Source organism: Panthera onca, chromosome X, assembly GCF_046562875.1.
Source record: "Panthera onca isolate mPanOnc1 chromosome X, mPanOnc1 haplotype 2, whole genome shotgun sequence".
NCBI classification, from domain to species: domain Eukaryota; kingdom Metazoa; phylum Chordata; class Mammalia; order Carnivora; family Felidae; genus Panthera; species Panthera onca.
This window is the reverse complement of record NC_138357.1, coordinates 88699479-88713326: the sequence shown is the minus strand read 5'-3', so window position 1 is coordinate 88713326 and position 13848 is coordinate 88699479. Positions and strand designations below refer to the sequence as shown.

Genomic DNA, 13848 nt, shown 5'->3' with positions numbered 1-13848 from the left:
AATTAGTGAAGAACCAAAATACATTACAAGTAAGAAAAGCAAAGATGACACTAGGAAGGGAAGGGCATAAAAACAAAGATCAGGGAATAACAGTAAGTAGGAAGGGCTAATAATAAACCTTCCCTTTTAACCACTTGTATTTCCTTTACTAAAAGTGAAAAGATTTTTTCACTTTCTCAAGCACTTGATGGAAAGAGTTTATTGTAAGGAAACCTACAACTAACAAGTAAACTTTAATAGCTCAAACTAGGAAATTGGGGTGGGTGGGTACCTGGGTGGCTCAGTCAGTTAAGCACCTGACTCTTTCAGTTCAGGTCATGATGTAATGGTTCATGAGTTCAAGCCCCGCATTGGGCTCTGTGCTGTGTCAGCAAGGAGTCTGCTTGGAATTCTGTCTCCCTCTTTCTCTGCCCCTAGCCCTCTCATGCTGGCGCTCACTCTCTCTCGCTTGCGCGCGCTCTCTCTCTCTCTCTCTCTCTCTCAAAATAAATAAACTTAAAAAATTTTTTAAATAGGAAATTGGGAGGTGGGGGATTTCACTAAGTTCTTCAGTCAAGTCTAGTTTCAGGTTTGTCACATGACCATCATGTATTTTTATAAATGTGCAGCTTGCCTTTTTTTTTTTTTTTTTTTAAAGATTCTCACGTGGCCTTTCCTCTGTGTGCACAGAGGGTGGGGGAGAGACAGAAAGAGAAGTCAAGATCTGGCATCTCTTTTTCTTCTTACAAGGACCCACCAACCCTATCAAGATTAGGTCCCCACTTTATGACCTCACTTAACCTTTGTTATCTCTTGATAGGCCCCATCTTCAACTATAGTCACACTGGGAGTTAGAGCTTCAACATTAAAATTTTGGGAGAACACAATTCAGTCTATAACAACCACTAACCTACTTTCTGTCTCTATGGATTTGCCTTTTCTGGACATTTCATATAAATGGAATCATACAGTGTGTAGCCTCTGAGTCTGACTTCTTTAATGCAGCATAACATTTTCAAGGTTTATCCACGTAGTCGTACATATCAGTATTTCGTTAACTTATTATGGCCAAATAATATTCCATTGTATGGATATACCATATTTGTTAGTTTGTTCATCAGTCGATGGATGTTTGGATTGTTTCCATGTTTTAACTATTATAAATAATGCTGCTGTGAGCATTCTTGTACAAGTTTTTGAGTGGACTTAGTTTTCATTTCTCGTGGGCATGTACCTAGGAGTAGAATTACTGAGTCCTGTGGTAACTGTGTCTTTAACATTTTGAGGAACTGTCAGACTGTTTTCCAGAGCATCTGTATCTTCTATTCCTACCAGCAATATATGAGGGTTTCATTTTCTCCGTGTCTTTACCAACACTTGTTATTGCCTGTCGTTTTGATTATAGCCATCCTGGTGGATATAAAGCAGATCTCTCCATAGTGTTAAGTTGCATTTGCCTAATGGCTAATGATGTTGAGCATCTTTTCTTCATGTGCTTATTAGCCATGTGTATATTCTTTTTGAAAGAGAGCTTTTCTACTTTATTACAAAAAGAAGCCTTTGTGTGATTTTTTTTTCTCTTCCTATGAAACACTGCTGTTCAGACAGCCAAAGTGAATCACCTCGTCTTTACTTCTTTATGTTTCATCACATTCACTTTGGAATAGATGCCCTCAGCTGCTAAAAATCTGACCCGTTGGTGAACAAGGCAACAGAGTCCCCTGACCAGCGGTTTTGGAATGTCCCATTTTTATATACTACATTCATACATACCTCGTATATATTTTTTCTTTGGAGAAATTATTCAGATCTTTTCTCCATTTTAAAAATTGGGCTGTTTGTTTTGTTACTGAGTTCTAAAAGTTCCTTACATATTCTGGATATAAGTCTCAGACACATGATTTACAAATAATTTCTCTCATTCTATGAGTTGTCTTTTCACTTCCTTGGTAGTGTCCTTTGAAGCACAAAAGTTTTTAGTTTTGATGAAGTTTAGTTTGTTTTTTGCATTGGTTGCTTCCCCTTTTGGTGTCATATCTAAGGAATCATTGCCTAAACCAAGATTTTGAAGTTCTGCACCTGTTTTCTCCCAAGAATCTTATAGTTTCATCTCCTACACTTGCGTCTTCGATCCATTTGAGTTAACTTTTGTATATGTTGTGGAGTGTTAAGGCCCAGCTTCATTCTGTCACATGTGGACGTCCGTGTGTCCCTGCTCATTCGTTGAGCCAGCCTCCTTTTAGAAAGTGATAGGCGCGAGACCCCAGGCCCCCCCCCCCCCCCCCCCGCCACCTCGGTGCCATGCCGCTGTGGAAGAAAACACAGTTCTTGAATTGCCAAGTAATCCCAGTCCTGTTTTTACAAATCCCTTCTTTCACAAATCTACCAAGGTGACTTTAAAAAATGTTTTCCTACTTTGACTTGAGATGCTGATTTCTCTATTTATACTTCACTCTGTCCAACTATGTTACTTTTTTTCCCCCACACTGTAAGACAGAACAGTATTTGTGTTCCTTTTTATTGGCTAATTTTCTAACTTTTTGCGTTAGTGTTTCTTTTTATATGTCTTCAGTATTGTTGTTTTCATAGATTACAAACCTCCTACAAGTTAAGGATGTGCATGGTAACAGTTGAGTTATTTACACAATTGAGAGAATACTTGAACAGTTTTTTAATTAAAAGATGGTAGCTTTATGGGGCACCTGGATGGCCCAGTCGGTTGTGTCCAACTCTTGATCTCCGCTCAGGTCTTGATCACAGGGTCGTGAGTTCGAACCCTGCGTTGGGTGCCACACTGGGCATGGAGCCTACTTTAAAAAAAGAAGATAGTAGCTTTGCTCTCAAAAGCCACAAATAAAAGTGTTTTCCTCTAATATAACTGCCAAATCTAAACAAATGTAAATGCTTTATAATGAGACCTTAGAATGATTGCTTTTAAATTGAAAACCAGTATCTTCAGTGATCATGTATTACTTTCATATAAAGAAGAAATGTTAATTGTTTAATTGTAAACATTCTTCCCACCTTCCAAAATTTAAAAAATCGTAAATCAGTGTGCATCAAGAGCATGATGACATTCCTTAATTCTCTGCTAAAGGTTTTTAATAAAGACTCTAGCAGTTCACAATAGGATATAAGTAATATCAGAATGTAAAAGCAAAACTCTTCTAATACATTATTTTGGATCAGCTCATCCATGTTGGTTTTAGTAAAATGAAAACCTAATCGGTTAGTGACTTTATTTTCCACTGGTAGAAATCTCACTTCTCTAGAGAAAATATTCTAAAACATAAATTTGTTAGAGAAACTTAAGAATGAATCTAATGCAATACAATACAGTAGTCCCCCACCCCCCATTCACTGGGGATACATTCCAAGACCCCTACTGGTTGCCTGAAACTGGATAGTGCCAAACCCTATGTATGCTATGTTTTTTCCTATACATACACACCTATGATAAAGTTTAATTTCTAAACTAGGTACAGTAAACGATTAAGATAACTAATAAAATGTAACAATTACAACAACATACTATAATACAAGTTATGTGAATGTGCTGTCTTCTCTCAAAATATCTCACCCTTCTCATGATGATGTGAGATGATAAAATGCCTACTTGATGAGATGAAATGAGGTGAATGACATGGGCATCGTGACATAGCATTAGGCTACTATTGACCTTCTGATGATACATCAGAAGGAGGATCATATGCCTCCAGACCACGGTTGACTGTGGGTGACTGAAACCGTGGAAAGGGAAACCACAGACAAAGGGGGACTACTCTAGTTATTTAAGTTAAAACATACATGAAAATATTGGGAAGTAACTCTTTACAGGTTCTTCTTTGTATTAGTCCAGATAGGCCATTTACTATAACAGACATCCCCCTCCCCCAAAGTCTCAGCGTATTAACACAGTGAAGGTTTTATGTATTGCACTTATCTCCATCCAATGTAGGTTGGGATGTGAGTCACCTCTGCCCCATGTAGTCCTTCAGGGACTCAGGCTTTTTTATGAGTGGCTTCTCTGTTGGCTAGGTCCATTTCTACTCCCATCTTTCCCCACAAAATTCTAAATCCAGTCTGCAGGAAAAGAAAAGACAATGTGGAGGGTTATACAGGTAGATTTTGGGGGTGCTAGGATTTGAAGTGGCTTATCCACCTATATTCCATTGGCCAGAGCTCACTCACTTGGCCCACCTGACTGCAGAGAAGGCTGGAAGGGTGCAGTCTTGCTGTGTGCCTAGATGGAAAACGAAACAGTTTGGTGAGCACCTAGCATTTCTCTGCTACTCTTTGATAGTGACATTACAAACTCAAAGCTCCGTGAGCGCAGGGACCTTACTTATACTATTCACCAATGTAACCCTGTAGTTGATGCTGTGACCTGCACTGCCCAAATTCCCATATAGTCTTAGGACCTTTCCACATGATCTCTCAACAGCATAATTTGACTTCTTACATAGCACCTCTGGGCTCCAAGAGTGAGTATTCCAAGAGATAACAAGTGGAAGCTGCTAGTCTCAAGACCTGGGCTCAGAAACTCGCATAGTATTATTTCCACCGTAGTTTTTTTTTTTTTTTTTTAATTTATTCTGATTTTTATTTTAAGTAGGCTCCATGCCCAGCGCGGGCTTGAACTCACGACCCTGAGATCAGGAGCCTTGCTCTGCACCGACTGAACCAGCCAGGCACCCCACTTCCACCATATGTTATTAGAGCAGGTCACAGAGAGCTCCCGAACTGAAGGGGAGAGAAATAGACCCTACCTCTCGACAGAAGGAATATCAGATGATATGTGACCCTCTTCAATCTGTCACAATAGTAATATTTTTAATGTTTGTGTTTCAGTTACTTGCCTAATTGCCTGCAGACAGATTAATCAGTCGGCTAGAGAAACTTAAATACTAATAAGCTAAACACTTGCTTTTTATTTATTACCTAATCCACAAGATTGTCAGAATGCTTCAGAATTTTATTTCCTAATGGACTTAAGTAATTTTGGATATATAGAAGTTAATTGACCTGATCCTTGGGGCTGTCATAACTGAAAAGGAGGGGAAAGTGATACAGCAGAGTAAGTGAAGCATATTTCAGAATCTTTGTTCTGGTTTTCAAGCCAGTTTTTTCCCTCTGTTGCACTGTCCTTTCTGCAGTTGTTTCTTTAGCGTAGTGTAGGGTGTGTGGCAGTTGAGGGGAGAGGTGCAGACAATCACAGAGCCAGCTTGCACTGTAAGTTACAGCTGTTGAGATAAGTCTGTTGACTACCACAAGGAACTTTCTGAAAGCAAGTTCAACAAATGAAGTTGGTGTTAACTTCATTACATGTTTTTAGGTAGACCATGGATATTTTTTTATGCTAGTCAACAATAAACAAGCTTCAGATCATTTTTTTTGTTTTAGGTTTTCATTTGTATATTTAAATAGTTTCTGTTGCCACAAGGTTACAATGGAAGGAAAACAGTGCTTCATGTTTGGTTGAAAGGAAGCATGCATTATAATTTCTATGACACGCAAGTGGTTGATGTATTTACTGTGTGTGTGTGTGTGTGTGTGTGTGTGTGTGTGTGTGTATGTATGCTTTTAATTATAGATGAATTACTGACTTATTGTGAAAACAAAAATGAATCAGAATACAAAACATCAACTGCATTGTATATATGCTTATACACACGCTTGTGTGTGTGTGTATGTGTGTGTATATATATATATATATATGGGGGAATGTTCTAGAACTTGCTTTTTTCACTTAACAGTTTATCATCAATCACTAATGATACTTAAAGAGGGATATTCAGATATTCCTCTTTTAGATATTTTGGATAGATATTCAGACGGGCCCCTATTTCTTTTTGGAATGTAAACATTGAACTAACTGGACTATGGAGAGCAGCACTTTCTTCACTAAATTCCAGGCTCAAATATATAACCACCAATTCAGCATCTCCATTTGGATGTCCAGTAGGCATCTGAGACTTCAAATGTCCCAAACTGAACTATTGATCTTCTTCCCAAACTAGCTCCACCTGTAGTTTCCTGTGTTTAACTGATGGCGGATCCATTCTTTGTGCTGTGTCTTTTCAGTCTTTCTAGCCAAAATTCTTGGAGCTGTCTTTGATTCTTCTTTGCCTCATACCCCAGACTCAGTATTAAAGGAGATCTTCTTGACCCTACTTTCAAAAGATACTCAGATTCCATATAGTGAGTCAAAGGAAGAATGGCCCTGATGATAAATGGGAGCCCAAGCCTGCCTCCCGCTCCACTGCTCCATTTCATCATCCTGCCTCTCTCACCTCCCCTGTTCTCCTTGCCCCACTCTCCCCACACTTCCTTTCCTGTTCCGTTTCATGCGGCACCAGTCTGCCACTCTTGCTTTCAATTATGAGACTCCGTCAGAAGCACAATGTAGACAGCGCCTTCATACACACATCTTAACGTTTAAAGCAGCCCTCCGGTGGCTTTCCCACTTACTGTTGCCCCCAGACTTAGCGGCTTCAAGCAGCTATGTTACACTCATGGATTCTGTGGGTCAGGAAATCGGATGGGCAGAGTGGAGATGGCTTGTCTCTGCTCCGTGATATCTACGGCCTCATCCAGCAAGACTTGAAATTTGGGGGTGACTCAGCAGCTGGGGGCTATAATCATCTGAAGGCTTATTCACTAACATGTCTGTCACCTGGGCTGGGATGACGTAGACCATACATGGCTTCTCCATGCATTTTGGTTTCCTCACAGCACAACAGTCTCAGCACAGGCAGACTTCTTACAGGCCTCAGGCACCTGCGCGTGTTCCGGCCAATAAGGTGAAAGGTGTATTCCCTTTTAAGACCCGGCCTTGCACTTCTCATAGCATCACTTCTGCCATATTCTGTTGGTGGAAACAGTCGTAAGCCCTCCCTGATTGAAGAAGAGGAGAAATAGACTTCACCACTTGATGGGGGAGTAGCAAAGTCACATTGTAAAAGAGCATGTGAGATTTTGAAAATACCAGCTGTCACAGAGGTTATAATTGTCCTTTGTTTCATAGATGAGGCATGGAGTTTGATAGAGAGGCAGTCGACCCAGAGTGGCCAGATTAACAAGGAGAAATTTGGGGAACTACTAGAGATAGTAATATAAAGGGGCTCCTATTTAGGTAGCTTTTAAGACATTTATTTCAAGCCTTTAAAAAATCCATAATGATAAAGTGTTGTGCAATTTCTGTGCTGTTCACAAATGATCCTAATCCACTCCGGGAAATGAAGCATAGTCTCTACCTGCCAAATATTTAGATCAACCAAAGACACACTAAGGATTCACTGTGCATAATATATAGGGGAGGCCGTCGGTCAGGTTAGAGTAGTTGCAGCTTTCTTTTGTTGCCTCAGTGTCAAACAGCAGTGTTCACATGCTGTGAACCTGGCCTACCCTGAGGAGCCGGTGGGTAGGCCTTTTTTCTATGGAGCTAAGCAGGTGTGGCTGTGGGTCCTTTCACCAAAGGTCAGTCACCCACGAAGTTATTACAACATTCATTTACATTTGAGCATCCAAATCAAAAACTGCCCTTACTTAACATCATCCTGGCAAAATTGCTCATACCTCTGGGCTTATGAGCTTTTGCTGATTTGATCAGTTGTTCTGGTGACATTCAAAGAATGTCTCTATACCTAGGATATATTGCCCAGAGAAGAAAATGACCCAGGGATAATCCTGGAATTTTCCCCAGCTGCAGCCATGTGGTATGTACTTGAAGATGTTAAAGCTGCATTTTAAAAATCCCAAAGTAGTATTTTTCACTAATTCTCATAGACCTTCCCCTCTACACAAATTTCTCCATGTGAGATTTGAATTAACTTCACCTTTACCCGTGCATTTCCTTGCCTTTAGTATTACCGTTTCAGTCTATAGTATGTTCACTGCCATAGATTCGGTCCTTAGATTCAGACCTTTAGTTCAAGTTACATATGAAAAGATGAGTGACATAACGTCATTGTCATCATTATCATTATAAATCTTGCATGGAAGTATAATATACACATAGAGAAGTGACCAGAGCATAACTGTATAACTCAGTGAACTTTCATGAATGAAGTACACTTGTTTAACTGCCACTCAGATCGAAAAATAGAATGTGACCAACACCCCAGAAGCCCTCCTGCTCATGCCCAGTAACTGACCTCCCTCTCCATAGGTGACAGTTTTTGAACTTGATATTGAGGCTAGATTGTTCTGTTCATCATAACAGTTGTGAGATTTATCCATGCTGTTGCATGTACTAGTTTATTAAGCTTCACTTCTGTGTCATAGTCCATTTTGTCAATATTCCACATTTTATTTATCCATTCTGATCTTGATAGGTATTTGTATCACTTCCAGTTTTCAGCTAATATAGACATCTTTCTTCCTTTGACATACATATGTCTACTTTTTTGTTAAGTATATTCCTCAGAGTGAGTTTACTAGGTCCTAGGGTATGAAGTTCAGCTAGGATATCTGCTGCTGAGTAGTTTGCCAAAGTGGTTGTACTAATTCACACGCCCACCGGCAGTGTAGGAGAGGTCTGTTTGCTCTGCTTCCTTACAAACACTTAAGTAATGTCAGTTTTTGGTCAGTCTTTCCAAGTTTAGCCATTCTGGTAGGTAATAGTAATTATGATTTCGATCTACATTTCTCTGATAACTAATGAGGTTGAGAACCGTTAAGAAGTTTTCTTGCCATGTGGATAGCCTTATTTTTGAAGTATCTATTCAAGTTTCTTGTCTACTTGTCTGTCTTTTTCTAATTGATTTGTAAGAGTTTATTATATATTGGTGATGAACACGTTTTTTAATCTCTTCCTTTATGGCTGATGGCTTTTTTTTTTTTAAGTTTCACTTATTTATTTATTGAGAGAGACAGAGAGAGGGAGGGAGAGAGAGCGTGAGAGAGGGAGGGAGAGAGAGCGTGAGTGGGGGAGGGGCAGAGAGAGAGAGGGAGAGAAAGAATCCCAAGCAGGCTCCACACTGTCAGCACAGAACTCGACACAGGGCTTGATCCCACGAACCGTGAGGTCACGACCTGAGCCGAAAGAACATCCAATTTCTTTAAATAAATAACGAATAAAATATATTTGCCTTCAGAGCACCTGGCTGGCTCAAAGAAGCATGCAGCTCTTGATCTCATGTTCATGAGTTCAGGCCCCACATTGGGTGTAGAGATTACTTATAATAAACTTTAAAATATATATATGTGTGGGGCGCCTGGGTGGCTCAGTCAGTTGAGCGTCTGACTTCGGCTCAGGTCATGATCTCACGGTTCATGGGTTCAAGCCCCGCATCGGGCTCTGTGCTGACAGCTCGGAGCTTGGAGCCTGCTTTGGATTCTGTGTCTCCCTCTCTCTCTTCTCCTCCCCTCCTTGCAGTCTGTCTCTCAAAAATAAAAAATAAACACTTAAAAACATATATATATATATATATGTGTGTGTGTGTGTGTGTGTGTGTGTGTGTGTATGTATGTATATATGTATAAGATATATACATATATATATATCTGTAGATATAGATATATATATAGTGTGTGTGTGTGTGTGTGTAGTCATAGTCTGAGGTTTCTTCCAGAAGCTTAATAAACATGTTAGTTTAAGTCAAGAACATTTATAGTCTACCTTGTTCCACATAGAATTTGAGGCAATCAATATGAATAGTTAGCAAAATATTCTTTCTTTTAGAACAAGATGAATCTTGAAAAAAATTAGATATTCTATAATTACCTCATAGGCCATGCACCAAATAAGCATAGCATATTTAATCTCATTGTCTTGGGAGAATTCATATGCATGTCCTGTCCTTTTCAGTTGGGTTCATTTTAGTTGGAAGCAGGCCTCTGTCAGCAGTTCCCAAGTTTTTAGCTTCAATAAATATTTTAGGGTTCTGCTTTTTTCCTCAAATATTTGTCGCCTTTGGCTTTAAAAACTCCATATGGTAGGAAAGTTAAAATGTGCAAAAGCATATAGTTATTAACTTTATTCAACATACATTATGTGGAATCATAACCTTGTAGAAGAATGCTTAGGAAGAAATATTTACTGTATATTTACAAGGTGGACTATGCCTATGTATACTTACATGTCTTTATACAAATACGTTTATGTTTATGAATCCTTCTACATATATAGTGACTCTTGAGTAAAGAAACTGGCTCCACAAGCCTTCCAGAGAAACAGTTTTCATTTTATGATATATGTACATATTTCTTTCTCTCTTTTTTAGAGGGTCCACTGTGTTCTTTAAAATTTCCAGGGAATGGGGTGCCTGGGTGGCTCAGTCAGTTAAATGACTTCAGCTCAGGTCATGATCTCACGGCTCATGGGTTCAAGCCCTGCATCAGGCTCTGTGCTGACAGCCTGGAGCCTGCTTCAGATTCTGTGTCTCAGTCTCTCTCTGCCTGCCTGCCTGCCTCTCTCTCTCTCTCTCCCTCCCTCCCTGTCTCCCTCCCCCCCCCCCAACAATAAATAAACATTAAAAAAATTTTTTTAGGGGCACCTGGGTGGCTCAGTTGGTTAAGCATCTGACTTCAGCTCGGGTCATGATCTCGTGGTTCGTGAGTTCAAGCCCCGCATTGGGCTCTGTGCTGACAGCTCGGAGCCTGGAGTCTCCTTTGGATTCTGTGTCTCCCTCTCTCTCTGTTCCTCCCCCACTCGCACTCTGTCTCTCCTTCTCTCAAAAATAAATAAAAATTAAAAAAAATTTTTTTAATTGCCAGGGAAGAGTGCCTAGGTGGCTTAGTCTGTTAAGTGTCTAACTATTGATCTCAGCTCAGGTCTTGATCTCAGCAATCTCAGCATCTTGAGTTCAAGCCCACACTGGGCATCGAGCCTACTTAAAAAAATAAAAATAAACTAAAATTGCGAGAGAATAAGAATCCAGATTTCCTCTTGTTTGTATTCTGATGCTTCATGCAGTATCTAAAACATTGATTGTAGAATACGTCATTGGTGAGAAACTTCTATTTCTTCCCTTGCTTGGTTTCCTTGGCTTGGGCTCCTAAGTGTCAGGAGGGGTGAGAGGAAATACAGGTTTGCTCAGGCTTGCTGGAGAAGTTGATAGAGGAACAGGAATCTTTCATCCTGTCATGTTACCCTGGCCCAGACTTATGGTCACTATCATTTATGGCTAGGAAATGCCTGAAGTTTATGTAAGTCCATGGCCTTTAGGCTTCACCTCATTTACATAAATAGTGAAAATAACGAGAAATATAGTAACAATAACATTATTAAACATCTTTTTTTTTTACTATATACTATGCTAAGCACTTTATATATTTATTTCACATATCATAATAGCCCTGCAAGTTTAATACTATTTTATCATAATTTATGACTACTGTCCTTACTTTTTAGCTAAGAAAACCAAACCTTATAGAAACTAAGTAGTTCCCAGGGTGCCTGGGTGGCTCAGTCGGTTAAGCGGCCAACTCTTGATTTTGGCTCTGGTCATAATCTCAGGGTTGCTGAGTCCAGGCCCCACAACGGGTTCTGCACTGTGTGGGGCCTGCTTAAGATTCTCTCTCTGCTCCAACCCTGTTCGTGCTCGCGCGCTCTCTCTCTCTCCCTCCCTCCCTCCCTCTCCCTCTCAAAATAAATAAAACTTAAAAAATTTAAAAAAAAGAAAGTAGTTCCCCAAGATGACTATGTATGTAAATGGCAGAAAAACCAGGCTTGTGAGTCTATAGCCTGTACTTTTTTTTTTTTTAAGTTGGGAAGGGGCAGAGAGAAAGGGTGAGAGAATCCCAAGCAGGCTCTTGCTAGTAGCCAAATCAAGAGTTAGACGCTTAACCAACTGAGCCACCCAGGCGCCCCAGTCTATACTCTGTGCTCTTTACCACCATCCAGTATTGCCTCCATGGCAGAAAATCATGACTTTGGCTGAAATATATCTATCTTTGGTATGGAATCTGCTGTGCCTTTGTGCAGGTATCACCTCTTCCTCAGTTCCCCCTTCTAAACAAACGTGGTAGCTATTGCACCAAGAACACACAATGCAACATTATTAGAATGAATGATAATAGAGACCCAGGAGCGATAAGTGTAACTGAAATATCTCATTAGCAGTCAGAATGTTCACGGCAGATGACAAAACTGAATCTGTAGAACCATTTACTTTCTAGAAAGGGATCTGTCGTACCTCTCAGTTGGCAGAGCAAGGGATCTCCCCCTATGGAGGCAAGGGAGAACATTCAGCTCCACCATATGGCCTGAGTGCCATTGGTCCCACCCAGTCAGTCCCTAGAATCTGTCATTTGTCGACTGTTATCAGTATCTTTCTTTCACTTGTCTAGGGTTGTGGCTGAGAAAGTAAAGGATGTTCTGTTTATGCGGCCCCGGAAGTATATCCGCTGCTCCAGCTCGGAAAGCACAGAACCTGGCTACATCAACATCATGGAGTTGGCAGCATCTGTGTGTCGCTATGACCTAGACGACATGGACATCTTCTGGCTCCAGGAACTCAATGAAGACCTCGCAGAAATGGGTAAGTTCTTTTCTTACAACTAAGTTATTCCTTGACTTGACTCGTGGTTTTTTTTAAGTTGTCAGGACCATTTAACTTGCTTTCATCTTGTGGCTTCTTTTCTTTTCTGGCCTTTTCATTTATTTTTCTCTTTGATCTTACCTTAATGAGGCATTTCTTGAAATGCATAAATATACTGAAATAGAGCAATAACATTTAAATCTGACCTTTTCTTTCCTTGTTCATTGTGAATAGCACAGGTCAGGGATGGCATGTAGGTTTTATAAGATTGTTTTCCAGTTCTGATTGTGAGAGTGATCATGGCTAATTGGACTCCTGGTTGAGGATTCTGAAGCTGGTTCCTGGCTCAGCCCTGAAAAACACTCTGATCAGTGGGCAGGGCCAGGGGCAGCAGCACTTCTGCCGTCTCTGCTGGGTGGACAGAAGTTGTAACTTCAGCATTAGGCAGCACCGCTGCACCCGACAGGTCGGTGTGTCCGGTGAGCCTTGATGCCAGACTTGTCATTTCCTGCCGGAAGGAGAACGAAAGGCCTAGGGCAGAACTTCCCCTAAGCAGTTCTCAGCTATCTCACTACCTTTAGCGAGTTCTGAAGTTGTCATGCAGGTCTCGAAAAATAAAATTCAATTAAGCAAAGGCAAGCAAACAAACAAACAAACAAAACTTGGAAGTACACGTAATAATAGTGGTAAAGTGATGGTATGCCGTACCGTACCGTACCGTGCCGGCAGTGCTGGGAAATGCTAGGCTGAAAGGAAACTCACTTTGTGCTTACGCACAGCTCTTTGACCAGTCTTCAGCCTGAGCGGTGTTTAGGTCCAAATGGTCCTTTGGAACTCTGTGGGTGGTTTTATTTAAGTCTCCGTAGGAGATACGGTAAAGCATACATTTGATTGCATTTTTGCTTGAATCACGTTTATCCATTGTTAGCACAACAAGGATCAGCAGTTCTCCTTTTCTTCCCTCCCTCCCCTTTTTTTCTTTCTTTTGAGGTTGGCGTCTGAATGCATGTGAATAAAAACTTAACATCGTATTACATCCGGTTTGGCATGATGGTGGCAGTTATTCTGTCAGCAACCAGTACTTCTTGCTTTTGAAAACTTTTTACTGTATGTCTTCTCTTGCTCTGCCTTCCAAAAGGAGAGAATGGGTGTCAGTTTAGGGTGAGAACCACAAAGGGAAGAGAATGAAAGACTGACAGAGGGGGTAAGTCAGAGTATGAGAGCTTAATCGAGTGGATTGACGGTTCAGCGTGCGGTTGTGCTTAGGAACCGTATGACATCTATATACATTATGATCATTCCAGGCCTGCCTTCGGCATGACACCACCTGATGACGAGGTCCCTTTGGTATTTTGCAGTTAATTCCCTTTGGATGATTTTTTAT

At 40.5% G+C, this 13848-nt stretch overlaps 1 protein-coding gene across 6 annotated transcripts in view; it reads left to right on the top strand.

Annotated features, from left to right (window-relative positions):
• JADE3 (jade family PHD finger 3) overlaps positions 1-13848 on the top strand; it is a 134228-nt gene that overhangs the window by 90401 nt on the left and 29979 nt on the right. For all 6 annotated transcript variants that reach the window (XR_014136784.1, XM_081793184.1, XM_081793181.1 and 3 more), the window contains exon 5: positions 12274-12464. Coding sequence is in view for 5 of the 6 variants with exons in the window: in XM_081793184.1 (XP_081649310.1) it covers positions 12274-12464 (191 nt within the window). In the remaining variant the exon portion in view is untranslated. The remainder of the gene's footprint in view (positions 1-12273; positions 12465-13848) is intronic.